The sequence below is a fragment of the Cricetulus griseus genome, chromosome X, assembly GCF_003668045.3.
Source record: "Cricetulus griseus strain 17A/GY chromosome X, alternate assembly CriGri-PICRH-1.0, whole genome shotgun sequence".
Lineage (NCBI taxonomy): Eukaryota > Metazoa > Chordata > Mammalia > Rodentia > Cricetidae > Cricetulus > Cricetulus griseus.
This window is the reverse complement of record NC_048604.1, coordinates 739,524-757,743: the sequence shown is the minus strand read 5'-3', so window position 1 is coordinate 757,743 and position 18,220 is coordinate 739,524. Positions and strand designations below refer to the sequence as shown.

General features: G+C 40.9%; 1 protein-coding gene and 1 non-coding gene across 3 annotated transcripts; both read left to right on the top strand.

Annotated features, from left to right (window-relative positions):
* Nucleotides 1-4,286: 4,286 nt before the first annotated feature.
* Dkc1 (dyskerin pseudouridine synthase 1) lies at nt 4,287-18,214 on the top strand. Of its 2 annotated transcripts, XM_027432487.2 has the most exons (15): nt 4,287-4,442; nt 5,143-5,210; nt 5,654-5,740; nt 7,257-7,348; nt 7,543-7,727; nt 8,742-8,806; nt 9,181-9,307; nt 9,672-9,802; nt 10,292-10,435; nt 13,624-13,744; nt 14,698-14,816; nt 15,278-15,381; nt 15,778-15,856; nt 16,855-16,992; nt 17,397-18,214. In XM_027432487.2, exons 1-15 carry the CDS (start codon nt 4,427-4,429, stop codon nt 17,460-17,462), a joined length of 1,542 nt encoding a protein of 513 aa, XP_027288288.1. In that variant the 5' UTR covers nt 4,287-4,426; the 3' UTR covers nt 17,463-18,214. The 2 variants fall into 2 exon arrangements, with proteins under 2 accessions (XP_027288288.1, XP_027288289.1); XM_027432488.2 differs by lacking the exons at nt 4,287-4,442; nt 5,143-5,210; nt 5,654-5,740; nt 7,257-7,348; nt 8,742-8,806 and having other exon boundaries at nt 7,589-7,727.
* LOC113837631 lies at nt 9,897-10,027 on the top strand. Its single transcript, XR_003488312.1, has one exon. It is a non-coding gene; the product is annotated as a small nucleolar RNA SNORA36 family (small nucleolar RNA).
* Nucleotides 18,215-18,220: the final 6 nt, after the last annotated feature.

Genomic DNA, 18,220 nt, shown 5'->3' with positions numbered 1-18,220 from the left:
CCAAGGCCCAGGTTATTCAGAGCTACACACTAAGACCCTATAACAAACAAACAGCAACAAACAACATCACACACACACACACACACACACACACACACACACACACACACACACACAAACACACACCTAAGTAGACTTGGTGGCGTAAATCTGTAATCCCTGATACTCTGGAAGCTGAGAAAGGAGGATTTCAAATTCAAGGCATATTGACCAATTTAGAAGACCCTGCTTCAAAATAAAATATGAGAAGATAGCTAGGGATGTATCTCAATAATAGAGTACTTGCCTAGAAAGTACCAGGTCCTGGGTTCAATCCCTAGTACAAAAGTAGAAAAAGCATAAGCCATCATTTCCCATGTTTTCCTAAACCTTCCACCCCAGGTAATTAATTTCTATATCTCCAGATTTTCTTATTGTAGAGCCCACTATGACAGCTACTCAGTGCACTGAGGCAAGAGGATCATTTTACCTCAGTATTTGAAAACTAGGCTATACAACATAGCAAGACTATTTCAAAAAATTGTTTGCTTGTTTTGTCTAGTTCATGTAAGTTGAATCATGACCCTTTTCATGTAGCATAACATTTTTTGAAGTACATCTATGTTATAACATTTATTAGTACTCTGCTTCATTCCTTTTTATGGCTGAATTCTGTTGCAATGTATAGATTAACCTCATTTTATTCATCTACTGATAAAATTTGAGCTGTTTCTAAATTTTGGCTGTCATGGATACTTCTATGAATATCTTTTGTGGGGAAATCCAGATTGGCTTCATTTTGTAAACCTGAGAATCTTCTAGGAGTTAGGTATATAAGAGTGAAGTAAATAGATAAAAAAAGTTTCCCTGAATTCATAAAGCTAACATTCTGTGTAAAGACAACCAATAGGGAAGGGGTATAAAAGCTCCAAGATGGGGGAGTGCCTCTGAAACAGCCAAAGGGCATTGTTACCAGAGTTGGGGGCGCAGTATGTGTGTCAATAAGGCATGTTTTGCCACCCATCCTTTATAAAACAATGAAAACAGCCAAATTAATAGGGAAAAGTAGAAAAAGTATTTATTCGATATGGCCACATTGGGAAGAAGGACAAGGAACCCCAGTGACTCCTAGTCCATCTCTGGGTCCTGAAGTGAGATTTAAGTTTAAACAGAGTGCCAGGGGATAAACACATCTAAGTAGTTCCAGTAAAGGTGTGATCCCTGCCTATCAGTGACCCATCACTGCCCAGGATTCAGTTTCATCCTGTAAGGTGGTTTAACAAATTGTCAGAACTGTGTGAAATCTTTTTCTAGGAGAAAAGTTTTATCTCTTGATAGTCTAGGTTTTATGTTTTCTCTTCTCCCAGCATGAGGTTCCTGGGAGAATTCCACTTTCTTGGGTCCATGTTTCAATAGCCTGACAGCCAAAGCAAGGGAAACAAGTGTCTGTTGAGAGTACCTTCATTCTTGCTAAGCCAGTTACAGCATCGTGGCAGGAGGGCAGAGAATAAGTACAAGCAGAAAGACAGGAACTCAGAAGAGTACTATTTGCACAGCCATTGCAAGGACTCTGGCTTTTGCTCTTAGTGAGATGGTTTATGAATTTCCACACACACACACACACACACACACACACACACACACACACACACACACACACACATATATATATATCAAGTGACTTAAACCCTAGAAATTTAGTCTTCCACAGCATTGAAGACTAGAAATCTGAAAGGACTCAATCTTTTCCTATTTTGTTATTGTAGAGAAGGGGTGAAACAAGGTCTCACTGTGCCCCCTTATCTAGCTTCAAGTTTAGACTCTCCTGTTCAGCTTTCTTTCTTCTGTGATGACACAGTTAAGTTTGCATCCATTTTCACATGGAGTTTTCCTTCTGTCTGTGTATCTTTTCTCTTACAAAGACACTTGCTATTGGTTTTCGGGCCTATCCACTTAAAACAGGATGACCTTATTTCAGGATCCTTATATTCACCCGGCAAGGATGGACACACCTGGAATCCCAGTAACAGGGAGACTAAGGGGATATCTTGTTATGAGTTCAAGGCCATCCCTGACAGGCTCAACCACATCTTCCTAAAAAAACAAACAGAAAACACCCAAATCCTTACTTTCATTACATTTGCACACATCCCTTTTCAAATGAGATCACATTCATTGTGGTCTGGAGGTTAGATTGTGGACATAAGGTCAGTCTTGTTTTTTTTTTCTTTTGAGACAGGGTTTCTCGGTGTGACCTTGTCCTGGAACTCACTCTGTACACCAGGCTAAACAAGACTGGACTTAAACTTAAGAGATCTGCCTGCCTCTGCCTCGTGAGTGCTGGGATTAATGGCATGGGTCAACACCATTCAGCTCAAAGGGATCACTCTTTAACTCACTATAGAACCCTTAAAGGATTATATATTTATTTACTTGTTTAGCAATACTGAGAATCAATGTTAAGGCCTTGGGTATGCTAGACAAGCACTCCACTGCTGAGCCTTATGACCAAGCCTTAAAAGGATTTTTTTTTTTGGTTTTTCAAGACATGGTTTCTCTGTGGCTTTGGAGGCTGTCCTGGAACTTGCTCTTGTAGACCAGGCTGGCCTTGAACTCACAGAGATCTGCCTGCCTCTGCCTCCTGAGTGCTGGGATTAAAGGTGTGTGCCACCACTGCCTGGCCCCTTAAAGTATTTTAAGCACAGACAGGACCTGAGTTTAATGCCACTTTCAGGCTGCTGTGTTAAGACAATGTATTTAGGAAAAGTGGAAAAAGGTGGACCTGCAGGAGGACACTGGAGAAATAGAGGCATTATAATGATGGTGAGAGAAGTAAGGGTGAAGAAAAACCACCAGATTCTGGAACTCTCTGAAAGCAAAATTTTTCCTAAAAGATTTGAGCATCAATATAGGACAAAGATGAAGCCAGTGGACAAATGGAGAATGAGTACTTCAAATTCACTCAGCCAAATATTTACCATGGGACATTATAAAACAATAATCCTTAGTTCTAAGGGTCATATCTGTAAATAGTCAATTCTGATCATTACCATTGTTATCAAAATAAATTCCAGAAAGAATTGGGCAAGAAAACACCAATATAAGCCACAGTAAAAACAAAAGTGAAAAAAATATGATCTTGGCATTGCAGATCAGAAGAAAAGGAATATTTTTGTTGTCAGCAGCAACTAACTGGAAAACTATTTGCAAACGATTCCATTTACAATGAAGTATTAGATAACTAATGAAGTATCGTATTCACTAGAACTAGGGTATGTATCCAGAAAGCTGAAAGAATTTACTGAGGTAGAATAAGAAATAGAGTGGAGAAGGATATTCCAGAGATTTAAGACGAAAGGCAACAGCACAGATTAATAGCATAAATCGGGACTAAATCCTGGATCTCTTACTTCCTGGCTGTTACACATATTGTAGCCACTAGAGCTCTGAGCTTGTCTTAGATCCCGGCTCTGAAGTTAGAATCAATGTATACAGGTTAAGTATGAGGCACTTGAAAAACTTCATGCAAGAAAAAAAAGTAAGCCGGGCGTTGGTGGTGCACGCCTTTAATCCCAGCACTAGGGAGGAACAGGCAGGTGGATCTCTGTGAGTTCATGACCAGCCTGGTCAACAAGAGCTAGCTAGTTCCAGGAGACAGCCTCTAAAGCCACAGAGAAACCCTGTCTCGAACCCCCCCCCCCCCCACAAGAACAAAAGTAAAATATCACATACCACTACATATTGCTTGTTAACATATGATTTCAGATGTGCAGGGTTATGTAGAGTTAACTATTGAGAATCATTTTCATTCTTTTTAGTTTGATTAGGCTGCTGTAAAATTTAAAAGTCCACACGAGGCTCGCACTGAATTCCTATTGGCCAATACAGTCATAACTTGATAGGGATATCAAGAAGCAAAAGGCTTTCACTTTCACTCTCTCTGTACCTCAACGTCCTTTTCAAATGAGAATGGCATGATGGCAAACAGAAAATGTCGATATGAGTTAGCACTAGATAATATTTATAGCGTGGTAAGTAGGGTGTGCTTGCGCTGAAGCAGAAGATAGACTGAAACCTAGAAGAGGGCACAGTGGAGGCCACGCCCACTCGCTCCAGACTGCTGCCGTGCGCGCTTCTCCGAGGTTCCTAAGCAGAGAGCTAAGGGTTGGGAGGAGTTTCCAGGCGCATGCGTAGTCGCACCTCGGTGTCTGAGTCAGCCAATGGGATTGAGTAGACAGCCCGCGCGTTCCTCAAGACTTCTCCCCCCCACCACCCCCGCCCCGACTAGCCATCCTCTTCGCCACTTCCCTTTCCTAGTCCCATCAAGCTAGGGGAGGTGCAACGGTGGGCGGGTCCCAGCGGCGCGGCCTGACCTGTCTCAGACCTTAGGAGTCTGTGATTCCTAGCTGGTGGAGGCTTGGGCGGGACGCACGCGGTACGGTGCAAGATGGCGGATGCACAAGGTAAGGGTTACGGATGGTCGTGCCTTGAGACCTGCGCGGCCTCCTGATAAGCTGTGAGCTAGTGATAGTGAGGTTGTATCGTGATCTGCGGTTCCGCGCATTCCCGCCCTCTGTTTGGCTGCTTCGCCGCTAGGCCCTAGCTCTATAGGCGGATGCGCGAGTACGAGAAACCTCCAGTGACTAGAATCCATTAGGTCCGGGCCTTGCCCAAAAGACTTTACCGGGTCCCCTTCCAAAGGCATCTCAGCCGTTGAGGAGACTCTCGTGATAAGAAGACGTGGTAGCGTTTCTTCTGCCACTAGACAGGATATTACTGAAATGAGGATAGCAAAGATGCAGAGGAAGGGGCAGAGGAGCCGGGAGCCAGTGTAACTCAGACTTGCAGGAAGATTTTAAGAGATCACAAGCCCTTACGGATGGTGCAGTGGTTGGTTGTGGAACTTTCCAGCCTGTGGACAAGCGCTTCCTTAAGTATATTTGGCCTTGCCATAGCCACGTGGAGAACCCGAAGGGAAGCCAACACGTGCTAGAGTCATTTACCAGCTAAGCCATCTAGTGTTTGGCCTCACAAATGTAAGTTTTCTTTAGTAATGATAGACTTAAAACTATTTTCTTCTGTCTATCCTGATTTTATGCTTAATTTTAAACTTTGGTTTTAATTTTCAAAGAAATCTTCAAATCTTGAGTTTGTTTCTTGTAGTAATTACTGTCCCAAAGAAGCATAAGAAGAAAAAAGACCGGAAGCCATTACAAGAAGAAGATGTAGCTGTGAGTAGGAAATGTTTTACTTTGCTTTGAGTGAGAGAGATATTTAAACACATTAAAGGAGGAAATGCTTTAAAATACTTTCAAGCAATATGCTGGCACTCAGTGGTCTTTATGTAAGAACCAGCAAAGACCTGAAATAACAACTCCAGAGAAATTTTCTATCATGCATAGCTTACTAAATGGTGAAATGTTCTCCCTGAATTTTTGTTCCTTATTCCATCAGCAGACCCACAGTTTTGTTAAAATATTTAAACTTAACTCCCTATCCCCAAAGTTTAGTGAGCTCCTTTTTCAGATCTCTTTCAGAGGCCCTAGTGACACTCAATTTCAGAAATCAACACCCCTCCTTCCCCCTTGTTTGTTTAAAAGTCATTCACTTCTGTTCTAGTGTTAGAATTGTCCAAAGTCAGGTGGGAAGATAATGTGTTTCTGCTTTATTAAAGGAAATTCAGCATGCTGAAGAATTTCTTATCAAGCCAGAATCTAAAGTGGCTCAATTAGACACTTCTCAGTGGCCCTTGTTACTAAAGGTATGTGCTATGTGTATCAGATGAATGCTTGAATTTCATATTAGTTCTAATTAAACAGCTAATAAAGAATGCTTGTTGTTGGCCTGGACATGGTGATGAATGCTTTTAATCCTAGTGGGCTAGGCCAGCCTGGTTTACATAGAGAGACCCTGTCTCAGAGAAAAAAGAATGCTTAGTGCCAGCATGTTTTACATTTAGAAAACTGTCAAGTGATGAAGCATTAAGATAAATTTTTCAATGTATCTGAGATGAAGGACTCAGTTATTTTTTTTAAATTTGTAATTCATCCAACATTGTTCTAGCACATTGTAGTCACCAAAATGTTAATTGCCATCAGTTTTTAAACAATTGCACTTCTGAAATCATCTCTTGTAGACTGTTTCAGTGCCTAAGAACATGAGTTTTGAAGCCAGACACCTTTGAATCAAGATTGTATGTGACCTTGGCCTAGACATTGAACTAATCTTACTGTATTAGTTGCTCATGATATTTTCTCTTAGGATGATGTGCTGGGAGTTATAGCAGGTATTTTGTGAAACATGCTTAACAGTTCCTTATATGTCAAAGATTTTATGGTTATTATTTAGGGATTTAAATAGTAGCATTGAATAATGGGTTGAACTAAAATTTGTAATTTTCACAAAGTGGATACCACCTATAAAGTTGAGACATCTCTTAACAAAGAGGGTTTTTAATTATAAATTTTTTTTCATTTATTAGAGTGTGTAGATGAGATAGGGGGTGCACATCACACATGACATGCATGCAAAAGTCAAAGAACAACTTGCAGAAGTCCATTCTCAACTAGTTTGAGTTCTTGAGGTTGAATTTGGGTTGTTAGGCTTGTCAGCAGGCATCCTTACCCACTAAGCCATCTCACTGGCCCAACCAAGAATTTTAAAATAGTGAAAGTTGTGGTAAAATAGTGAAGTTTGTTTATATCATTCAACCAAGTTGATTTTCTGCTTGATTATAATTCACTGTCTTTTGGATGGCATTTGCATTTCTTATGTTGGCCCTGGAAAAATAGCACACAGAGATGGGAGAGACAATTAAACAAGGATTGCTATTTGTAGTAGGCATGATGAAACTAAACTGATGATGAAAGATGGGCTTCAGTTGGTGAATTCTTCCTAACTGGTCGCTAAGCCTTAGGAGTCAGGAACTGAAAAGAAACAGAGAGCCGAGGTAGGTAATCTGGAGCAGAACCAAGCTGTTCATGTTGAGCAAAGTTGCCAGCCATCTTCAATTTGGGTGATCTGAGAAAGCCAAATCTATTTTGTGTCTTTAGAGCATTGACTCTAAGTTCTCAGATTTTTCCTTTTATCTATAGTATTGGGAGTTTCCCCAGTATATAAGAAGGCTTAATAGTATGTCACATCAATAGTGGTGTTAATAATAGAAAAAAACTGCATTTATGGCCTTAAGGGCTGCCATGTTTGGTGGTGCTACTTACTGACTCTTGTTTTACTTATATCGATGTGTTTGTTATTAAACTTATGTTCCTGTTTTCTAGAATTTTGATAAGCTGAATGTAAGGACAACACACTACACACCTATTCCTTGTGGTTCAAATCCTTTGAAGAGGGAGATTGGGGACTATATCAGGTAAGCATGGTGAAATGGCTCTGTCCAAACTTCAATTATTTTGAAACTGATGCTTTTACATTAGTTATTCAAGGAAGTAGTGGCAGCTTAGAATAGCTTTGCCCAGAATATATAGCATATGTATGTAATTTGCTTTTCTTTGTACTGTTTTTAGACCACAAGAACAGGTGGTATAATTTTTTTTTCTATTCTAGGACAGGTTTCATTAATCTTGACAAGCCCTCTAACCCCTCTTCCCATGAGGTGGTAGCCTGGATCCGACGAATACTTCGGGTAGAGAAGACAGGCCACAGTGGCACACTAGATCCTAAAGTGACCGGTTGTTTAATTGTGTGCATTGAACGAGCCACTCGTTTGGTTAAATCACAACAGAGTGCAGGTGTGTAAAGAGAGTAGAGGAATATTTCTAGTGATTGGAAAACATTTTGTACTTGTTTCACTTCTACATTTTGGCTCTTAGAAACTTTATTTATTTATAATGTATGCATCGTTCCTCCTGCATGTATCCCTGCAGGCCAGAAGAGGGCACCAGATCTCATTACAGATGGTTGTGAGCCACCATGTAGTTGGCTGGGAATTGGACTCAGGACCTCTGGAAGAGCAGCTAGTGCTCTTAACCTCTGAGCTGTCTCTCCAGCCCAGGAAATAAAATCATAATGAAGAAGTGTCATTGGTTTCTATATGATTCTGTTCTCTGCCAAAATCTGGTTCTTTTTTTTTTTTTTTTTAAGTCCAGACACTAGGCATGTGTATATTGAACTAACTAACTATTCTATTCCTAGTGCAGGGGTATACTTGCTGCTGTTGCTTTTTGTTTTTTGGTTCAGGGTTTCTCTGTATAGACCAGGCTGGCCTCAAACTCAAAGACCTGCCTGCCTTTGCCTCCCAAGTGCTGGGATTAAAGGCGTGTGCCACCACTGTCCAGCATGCTTGCTGCTTCTTATTGTCACGCTTCTATCTCAAGTGTCTTTCTGTAATTTTTATTTGAGAAAATTATTCTTAAAGTGCAAGGTGTTTTCCAGTCAGGCTGAACAGTAGGCATATCTGTTTCTGCCATCACATTTGGCATTAAAATGTGTATGTTCTTTTTTCCTTCCTTTCTTTTGTAAGACAAGATTTTGTTGTGTAGGTCATGCTGCCTTGGAAATCTCAGTCTTCCCATCCTAGCTTCCAAACTGCTGGGTTTAGATTGTAGGCCTGTGCTATGCCTGACCCAATGAAGTGTCTTCATTTTTCTTCCCTATTTACAACATGAAATCTGTCGGTTTAGATTTTATTGAAACATGATCTTAGATTCCCTGCTGTGTCGGCTGTATAAAATGGCAGTGGTAGAACTTAATGTAAAACAGAAAACTCAGTAGCCACACCTGACTACTCTTGTGTCATTTTTTAGGCAAAGAGTATGTGGGAATTGTCCGGCTGCACAATGCTATTGAAGGGGGTACTCAGCTTTCTAGGGTAAGTCTGTAACTATAGGAAGGGTACTTTTGGTGATTTGGGTGTCTGAACTCCTAAATATCTGGAAACAGGGAAGTTTTCCTGGCTAGTATATCTTGTACCCTTTTATAGCCTCCTAGATGGAGAACAACTGGTGATAGGGATACCTTCTGGGCATGTCTTTACTGAGGAAGAAGTTCTGATTAGCGGTGAGCCATCCCTTAGTAGTTGAAAAGGAGGAAACTGAACTAAAGGGCAATTTAGCTCTTAAATTATTGAAAGAAAAAATTTGTATTTGAATTATGTCCTTACACTCCCTAAATATGCCCCTTTGTCTTATTTAAAAATGAACCTACATAATGAATGGCTTTTTTTGCTTTGTGCTTTGTTCATAGGCCCTAGAAACTCTGACAGGTGCCCTGTTTCAGCGACCCCCACTTATTGCTGCAGTAAAGAGGCAGCTTCGGGTGAGGACTATCTACGAGAGCAAAATGATAGAATATGATCCTGAAAGAAGATTAGGTGGGTCATTAGGCCTATACCAAGCTGAGTTGTTTTAGACCCACAAGCAGTAATAATGCAATCTCAGGGATTCTGTTATGAGTAGAAACTTGGAGTATGTTGTGTAGCCATACATTATTTTCTGTGTCTCTTAACTCTAATCTTTTTGGTAGTTTGTTTTAGATACGGTCTCCGTTGTGTAGCTCTGTTTGGTCTGGAATTTGCTATAGTATGTAATCCAGGCTGGCCTTGAACTCAGAGATCCACTTTGTCTCTGCCTCCTGGGATTAAAGTCAGGCACCACCATGTCCATGGTTTTCTCTAATCATGCTGCATTTACTAGAAAATTGGTACTACTTGTGTGTATGTGTGTGTGTTATTTTAGGAATCTTTTGGGTGAGCTGTGAAGCTGGCACCTACATTCGGACACTATGTGTGCACCTTGGCTTGCTACTGGGAGTTGGTGGTCAGATGCAGGAACTTCGGAGGGTGCGTTCTGGAGTCATGAGTGAAAAGGTATGCAATTATGGGACTAGAAGGTTTTGGAACAGATTCTTAGACTCTTTGCCCTTGGTAGAACTCTGTCTGCTTTACACTTTCTTATCCAAGATTCCAAAGTGTTGAGTTCAGTTCAGGGACGCTTCCCTGTTCTGTTAATTAGACTTTGGGACATTGAAATTGGCTAACGGAAATGACTGAATAGAGAGATTACTCTATTCATACACTTCCTAGTCTACAACAATCTTGCTTATAGCTTGAGGGTGTGACTTGGTGTTAAGAGCACTTGGCAAGCATTTATAAACACCTGAGTTCCATCCCTAGCAGTACCAAAAAATGGAGTGCCTACCTAGAGCTAAGATGGCAACATGTACAAGTACCCCAAAGGAGATTCTAAAGTCTCATGATGAGCCTGGACTAGACAATGTATATTTACATTCGGGTGTAAAAAGTTTGTGGGTCTGATAAATGGATTATAGTATGAAGACAATTTCTGTGTCTTTTCAGGACCACATGGTGACAATGCATGATGTACTTGATGCTCAATGGCTGTATGATAACCATAAGGATGAGAGTTACTTGCGGCGTGTTGTTTACCCTTTGGAAAAGCTGTTGACATCTCATAAACGTCTGGTTATGAAAGATAGTGCAGTAAGTTATGGATTAAGAGTCTATGTTTGCAGAGAATGTCGCTTCAAAGATGAAATGTGAACATTGTGAAGTCATATCTATTGTACTTTTATTTTCCTTGTGGTTATTCCCCTGCTTTAGTTGTATGGATTCTCTTTGTGCCACTAATAATGGAAATGTTATAGCTAGATTTGTTACATTAGGTTAAAACCAGGTATATCACTTTAAAGTAGAATTTCAATAACATTAATTTAATATTGAAACAATCTTTCCAAAGCAACTTTGTTCAAGTACTAAACAATCACTAATACCTAAAAATTTCCCTCTTAATTTGTTGCTCTGTCTGCCTAAAATAATCTTGATTTATTTAAGTTACTATAAAAGATTTTTCAATAGGTAAAGGTTAGGACTACAGAGTTTCAGAGGTATGTTATTTACCCTGTAGGGATTTCAATCAAATGCTCCTTCTGTTGAAGAACATTACCATTTGAGACACTATAATCCAGACTTCACTGAGCTGATCATCAGCTCTTATTGTATATTTACCTTGTAATCAGAAATGGTCCCAATGATTTCAGTGAATATTATGTAGTCATGATTTTTTGAAAGACAAATTTCTGTATGTGTAACAGTTTGTGGTGAGATACTTATAAATATTTAATCTTAAAATGTGTAAGTCTTCTGAAAACTTATGTTTTTGTTCATAATAAAGGGAAAAATTGAAGAGATACACTAAGGTGTTACACTAACAGGAAGCTTAACCACATAATTGTATAAATGTGATGTGCCTTTCTTATGCTGGGGTCAGACTGTTGGCTTCTGAGTGAATTTAAAGAGAACTTAAGAATATGGTCAGCAAGATGGACATACATATGCATTTGGGGTTGCAGAACTGGAGAAGTGGCCTTAATTCGCACTTACAGGCTAATTCCATATAGAAATGTAGATGTGATTTAGCAGGTCTGGTGGTTTTGTTAGCATGTTACTTTGGGTATCTGTTATGTCTGTTATTGCTTCATTTCTAGTAAATGTGCTATTTTTTCCTGACAAAAATCCAAGAGCAGTTCTATGGAACACTGATAGAAAACACTGAGGCAGGTTTTGATTTTTTGTTTTTGCTTGTTAGTTTTATGGTAAAACCATTTTTTTTCTGAGACAGGGTTTCTTTGTGTAGCCCTGGCTGGCCAGAACCAGCTCTTTAGACCAGGCTGGCCTCGAACTCAGAGATCTACCTGCCTCCCGTGTGCTGGGATTAAAGGTGTGTGCCACCAAAGCCCGGCCCAAAACTATTTTTCTATTTAATTTTTTTTTTCATTTTACATACTAGCCCTAGTTCCCCCTCCCTCCACCTTATCCCCCATCCACTCTCTGATGGAGTAAGGCCTCCCTTGGGGAGTCCACAAAGTCTGGCATACCAAGTTGATGCAGGACCAAGCCCATTCCCCCTGTATCAAGGCTGAGCAAGGTATCCCACCATAGGGAATGGACTCCAAAGAGCCAGTTCATACCCCTAGGATAGGTCCTGGTGCCACTGCCAGTGCCCCTCCCCCAACAGATAAATCACACTAATGTCACTCACATTCAGAGTGTCTAGTTTGGTCCCATGCAGGTTCCCTAGTTGCCAGTCCACAGTCCATGAGCTCCCACTAGCTCAGGTCTGTTGTCTCTGTGGTTTTCCCTTTTCCCCATCATGGTATTAACTCCCCCCTTCATGTGATCCCTCCTCCCTCTCTTCATCTAAGTTCCAGGAGCTTAGCACAGTGCTTGGCTGTGGGTCACTGCATCTGCTTGCATCAGTTACTGGATGTAGGTTCTATGATTATACTTGGGGTATCCACCAATCTGATTATAGGGGAAGGCCAGTTCAGGCATCCTTTCCACTATTGCTTGGAGTCTTAGCTGGGAATTTCTCTAGCACCAAGCTTCTCCCTAACCCCATAATGACTTCCTCTATCAAGATATCTCTTTTCATTGCTTCCCCTTTCCATCTCTTCCCCCAACTCGGCCCTTGTGTTCCCATCCCCCATCCCCTATTCCCCATCCCCTCTCTTCTACCCTCCTTCCCAGTTTACCCAGTAGATCTTAGCTGTTTCCCTTTCCTGGGCCCTCCTTTCTTAGGGTCCTCCTTTTTACCTAGCTTCTCTGGAGTTGTTGTATGTATATGTATGCATATACACAGAGGTTGGTTGAGGACAACATATGGGAGTTGTTCTCTCCTTCCACCATATGGATTACAAGGATCAAACTTGGGTAATCAGGCCAGTGCAAGTACCTTTTCCTGCTGAGCCATTTCTCTGGTCCCTAAGACAGGATTCATATTGTTTTATGTGTATGAATATTTTGTTTGCATGCATGCACACCTGGGGCCTACAAAGGTCAGAAAATGGTGTTGGGTCCCCTTGGACTGGATTTACATTTTTTTTACAGGCACTGTATCTCTAGTTTTTTGCTCTAGATGACAATGTTCATGGGCCACATAATAAGAGTCCAGTGCCCTACTTGTATAGACCAGTGAAGGAGGAGGGGAGGGATTCTTTTTTTTTCCTCCATTTTTTATTTGAGTAAGAAACAGGATTGTTTTACATGTCAATCCCAGTTCCCTCTTCCTCACCTTCCCCCTACTAACACCCTACCTCTCCCATACCCTTTCTGCTCCCCAGGGAGGGTGAGGCCTTCCATAGGATGTCATCAGAGTCTATCATATCCTTTGGGATAGGGCCTAGACCCACCCCTGTGTGTCTAGGCTCAGGGAGTATCCTCTATGTGGAATGGGCTCCCAAAGTCCATTGAGGGGAAGCATTCTTAATTTTTATTATGTGTTGTGATGTATGTGTGTGTGAGAGCACATACATAATGCAATGTGTATTTAGAGCTAAGAGCTTAATTTGGTGGGGTCAGTTTCCTCCTTTCATCTATGTTTTGGGATTGAATTTGGGTCATCAGACTTGCTGAGTCATCTTTAAGGTTTTCTTTAGTATTGTGTAGCATATGTAAAAATTTTAGAACAGTGCTAGCATGTGATAGGTATTTGTTATTTAATGTTCTGTGTTCCTTCATACTTCATTATAGTCATTGGACTATTAGTGTTATCACTCCTATTTCCACTGTCAGGCTACCTTCCCCCTTATAGTCTTTCTCTGTTCTGGTATGGAAGTAGAACAGGGATAATGGATAACATCACGCCCTCATATTTGATACTGTCTCCATAGGTGAATGCAATCTGCTATGGGGCCAAGATCATGCTTCCTGGTGTTCTCCGATATGAGGATGGCATTGAGGTCAACCAGGAAATTGTGGTCATTACCACCAAAGGAGAAGCCATCTGCATGGGTAAGGAGGGGAGTAGTCCTCATTATTTCTGGAGTTGGGGCTCTGCACCATCAAAGCTAGGTTCATTATGGGCCAGTTCAATATCATGGTCCCTCAATTCTATCTAATTAGAGTGTCTCCTTGGGCTTGTATGAACAATTTATGAATGGGCAGATAATTAGGTACAGATTAAGGAGAAAGAAATATTGTACATTTATATGCTCTTGGCTCTTTAGTGAAACTCCCAGTGTAAGAGTATAGGGATGGTTGTCTGTGATGATTAAAGGAGAGATTTTAATTTACTCCTTGTTTGCTTTCAGATAACTTGTAATTAGTGTCAGTGACTTCTATTGTTTTTTCAGGACTGGGTTTCTCTGTTTTAGCCTTGGCTATCCTGGAACTCCCTCTGTAGACTAGGTTGGCTTTGGACTCAGATTCAACTACCTCTGCTTTCTGAGTGCTGGGACTAAAGGCATGTGCCAACACCACCTGGCACATGCTTTTAATTTGTAAAGGTTTAGCTACTCTTTGATTGCACTCAGTTATAGTGCTCTGTGCCCTTTTCACTAAGTCCAAGCTATTCATTTAATAATCCTAATTTGCACCATCAATGGGTCATGTCATTGGGATCCCTTTTCTGTGAGCAGATGGGGTACCTGTAGAAGGTCCATTCTGATATATAGCAGAAAAGAGATTTCTTAAACCTTTAAATGTTCTGTACACCTGCACCTGTCCAGAGATATATGCCTTGTTACATATTTCTTCAATTGCTTTTGTTGAATGGTTTTTAATTTGATAAATTTAGTATTACTTCAAATGCTTCTTGCTATGGTGGAGACTTCCATACATACATCCTGAGCAAAGGAAACTTGAGTTAAGGTAATAGAGCTCAGGTTTTAATGAGTTCTAAGAAGGCATAAAACAGTAGAACTCACCAATTACCAAATCTTTTTTTCTTTTTCTAATGCATCCAGCTATTGCATTGATGACTACAGCAGTGATTTCTACCTGCGACCATGGTATAGTAGCCAAGATAAAGAGGGTGATCATGGAGAGAGACACTTATCCTCGGAAGTGGGGTTTAGGTCCAAAGGTCAGTGACACTAGGTGGTAGCCCTTGCTGGGTTATATTTGTGTTACTTAAATAATCACAGTTGGGTGCTGAACTATGACCTGAAGGAGGTCTCTAATTCCTGGAGTATCCACAGTAAAAGTTTTTTTTTTCTTCCTGTTTTTTCCAGTGTTTCTCTGTGTAGCCCTGGCTGTCCTGGAACCCACTCTGTAGTCCAGGCTGGCCTTGAACTCACATCTTCACCTGTCTCTGCCTCCTGAGTGCAAGGACTTTTCACTTAAGCCCCCATGAATAGATTAGATATTGATGGCGATAAGAGGAGGGGGAAGAATTTAAGACAGTTTTGTAAGGGGCATGAAATTCTGCTGAAAATATATAAGAAACCTTGTGACATTTTGTGCAGACTGGGTCTAAGCCATGGTGTGTGATCATAATAGCTACTTCCTATGTTGATGATAGTCTAATGTTGCAAATGCTTCCAGGCAAGTCAGAAGAAGATGATGATCAAGCAGGGCCTTCTGGACAAGCATGGGAAACCCACAGGCAACACTCCTCCCACCTGGAAACAGGACTACATTGACTACAGGTTAAGGATAGAGTTTCCCTGGGATTGGGGTAATGTAGAATTACCATTTGGTCATTGATTATGAGTGAGGACAGGAGAGTAGATAGCCAAGGGGAGGTAGATTTTATTTGTGGGCAACTGCTAAATGCTAGGCCATAGGTCTTAACACTGCAGCTCTGTTTTCTTTTCCTTGCTTGAGCCAGGTATTAACTACTACTGTACAGGCCTTAGCCTACCTACTAGTCAGGATATGGACTATAGAGAGAATCATTCTGCAAAAATACCTGGTGGGTTCTTCTGTCCAGCATCAGTATTTTCATGGAGGCTTTAGGGTTGCCCAGTATCATTGAATAACAGGGGACATGACAGGACCACAATAGAAAGCTCTTCCATAAATTTAACCTCTTTGTCTTTCAGTGATTCTGGCAAGAAAGCACTGGTTGCTGAAGCATTACAAGTCCCTCAGTTAGCTGCTGAAGCAGTAAAAGTCATAAAAGTGAGTGACATGATCTGTTTGAAATGTGCTTCAAGCCAGGCCAGCCTGGTCTATAGAGCAAGTTCCAGGATAACCAGGGCTGTTAGACAGAGAAACTGTATCTCAAAAAACCAAAGGAAAAAAGAATGTACTTGAAGAGAGAATGCTTAAGATACACCAATGTTTAACAAGGTAGTTCAGCCCTGTGTCTTAGCTAGCAAGGCAGGCTTTATCCATGCTGTGGTCCACATACAAATATCGTTTGATACTTGAGGATGCTTGTTGGGTTCAGTTATGTCTGCTGTAGGGGGAGTGTGGGCTTAAGAACCAGACCGACGCCAGGCGGTGGTGGCACATACCTTGCATCCCAGCACCTGGGAGGCAGAGGCAGGCATATATCTGAGTCTGATGCCAACCTGGTCTACAGAGTGTGTTCCAGGACCACCAGGGCTGTTAAAACACAGAGAAACGCTGTCTCCAAAACAAAAAAAGCAGACTGACCTTGGATCTTGGGTCAAATAGGTATAGCATTAAGTGTACCGAAATCAGAGGCCTATAGGAAACTCAGCAGGGAACAGAATTGTCAGATACAAGCAACTATCTTCAGCCAATACTATGTCACTGTTTAAGAGTGAAGTGAAGCATATGGTGGTAACCTAACTTCCAAAGGTTTTGGACCATTGTCATTAGAGCCCCAAATGGTATGTTTGCAGTTAGAAACCTGGGTGACTAGAATTAAGCTATGTGGAATTTGTGATTTGTGCCTGTTTGAGCACCTAAGGGAGCATTTGGAGTTGGTTCACTGAGACAGTTTCTCAAGGTCTTCTATACTCCAAACTGCTTTGGCACACCCATCATGGTCCATGGCTTACAATACTATTTAGTGAGATACTGTCTTTTGAAATCTTTAATAAATCAGGCAGTATTTAAGTTTATAGACAAAAAATTTACTGTTGGGTTTACTTGGAATCTTAGTAACTTTCCACATTTCTTACTGGATGAATAATTTTTTGTCTCAGAGGAAGCGAGAGAGTGAAAGTGAATGTGATGAGACCCCTCCAGTAGTCCCCCAATTGATGAAGAAGGAAAAGAAGAAGAATAAGAAGGATAAGAAGCCTAAAACTGTGCTAGAAAGTGGGGGCGAGGCTGGAGATGGGGTATGTATAAACCATGGGTGCCTTTGTGCTGGCTGAGTTTTGACAGTTAATTGTAGTGCAAGAGTGGGGTTCTACCATTGCCTCCTTTGGTGCTGCCTTGTGTTCTGGATTTGCCATGTCCATTCCCCTTGGACAGACAAGTAGGGGCACCCAGCATTTTAGAGCAATGGATCATGGTTTGAATTATGTCGCTGGTGGGTGGGGAAGCTGTGTAACTTGATTGCTCAAAGCCCTTGTGAAAGTAGACTTCTAGGACTTCACTGAGGTCACAGGCAAAATTTGTTTAATCTCAAATGCCCTTGCAGATCCTGAACAGACTTGACTGCAATTTACCAGATTTCTTTTGGGAACAGTCAGAAATATTTTGGCAAAGGGTACTTTGAACTTACTTTCTCTTTCTTTAGGACAGTGACACCACCAAAAAGAAAAAGAAGAAGAAAGTAAAAGTGGTAGAAGAAATGTCTGAATAGTAAAAGCCACTTGAAGAATTATGTCCAGCTGGGAGGAGAAATGAAAGCCTTATTGAGAAAACATTTTGTTGAGGGAGTAGAACAGAGGTCCCAAACAGAGTACAGAGTTCTGGTACACTTTAGCTGCCACTTGTGACCTCAGTGATTAAGGTGTGGCCATCTCATCCTGTCCTGTCCTGTTTTAAGGATATGAGAGATGAAAAGCAGGTTTTTGCCTCTGACCCCTCTGCTTGCTTGAGTGGGGAAGCACACTTTCAGACATGGCACTGCCTAATTAACTGTCTGCAGCTGTTTACTAATGGCCATTTTAATGCCATAGATAGTCCTCTCCTAGTTTGCTTTTTTTAAGGTTTGTGAAAATTAAATCTGCTAAATAAAATGGTATAGAACCTTCTGTGATTAAAAGAAGAATGTAATTGAACATGTTCAGTGGGGAAATCTTATCTCCAGTATCCTGTGAGGGCTGTTCTATTCTGGTATTAGATATGGGTCTTGATGGCCTGGTGTTTGGGCTAGCTAGCACTCTCTATGTTGGCTACTTGTGTTTTTAGGAGAAGCCAAAGCATTCTTATACCCTCCTGTTTTAATGCTTTTTTTTTTGAAGAATGGATTTGTTCATTGCTGGGAAAAGAATGTAATTTATAGCTTTGAAAAGTATTTGTTGGGTTTATTAATTGATAATCATAGGCTGGCAGAACAAAAAATGAAATATTTTTATTAAAAAGCTGGGGATCTTTTTGTCCTGTTTGAAATTCGCT

Bases quoted from the DNA above. Each gene is read 5' to 3' on its own strand.
- Dkc1 (XM_027432487.2), top strand. The intron at 10,436-13,623 runs GTAAGTTATGGA...CTGTCTCCATAG, and splicing joins TGGTTATGAAAGATAGTGCA to GTGAATGCAATCTGCTATGG. The intron at 15,382-15,777 runs GTTAAGGATAGA...TTTGTCTTTCAG, and splicing joins CAGGACTACATTGACTACAG to TGATTCTGGCAAGAAAGCAC.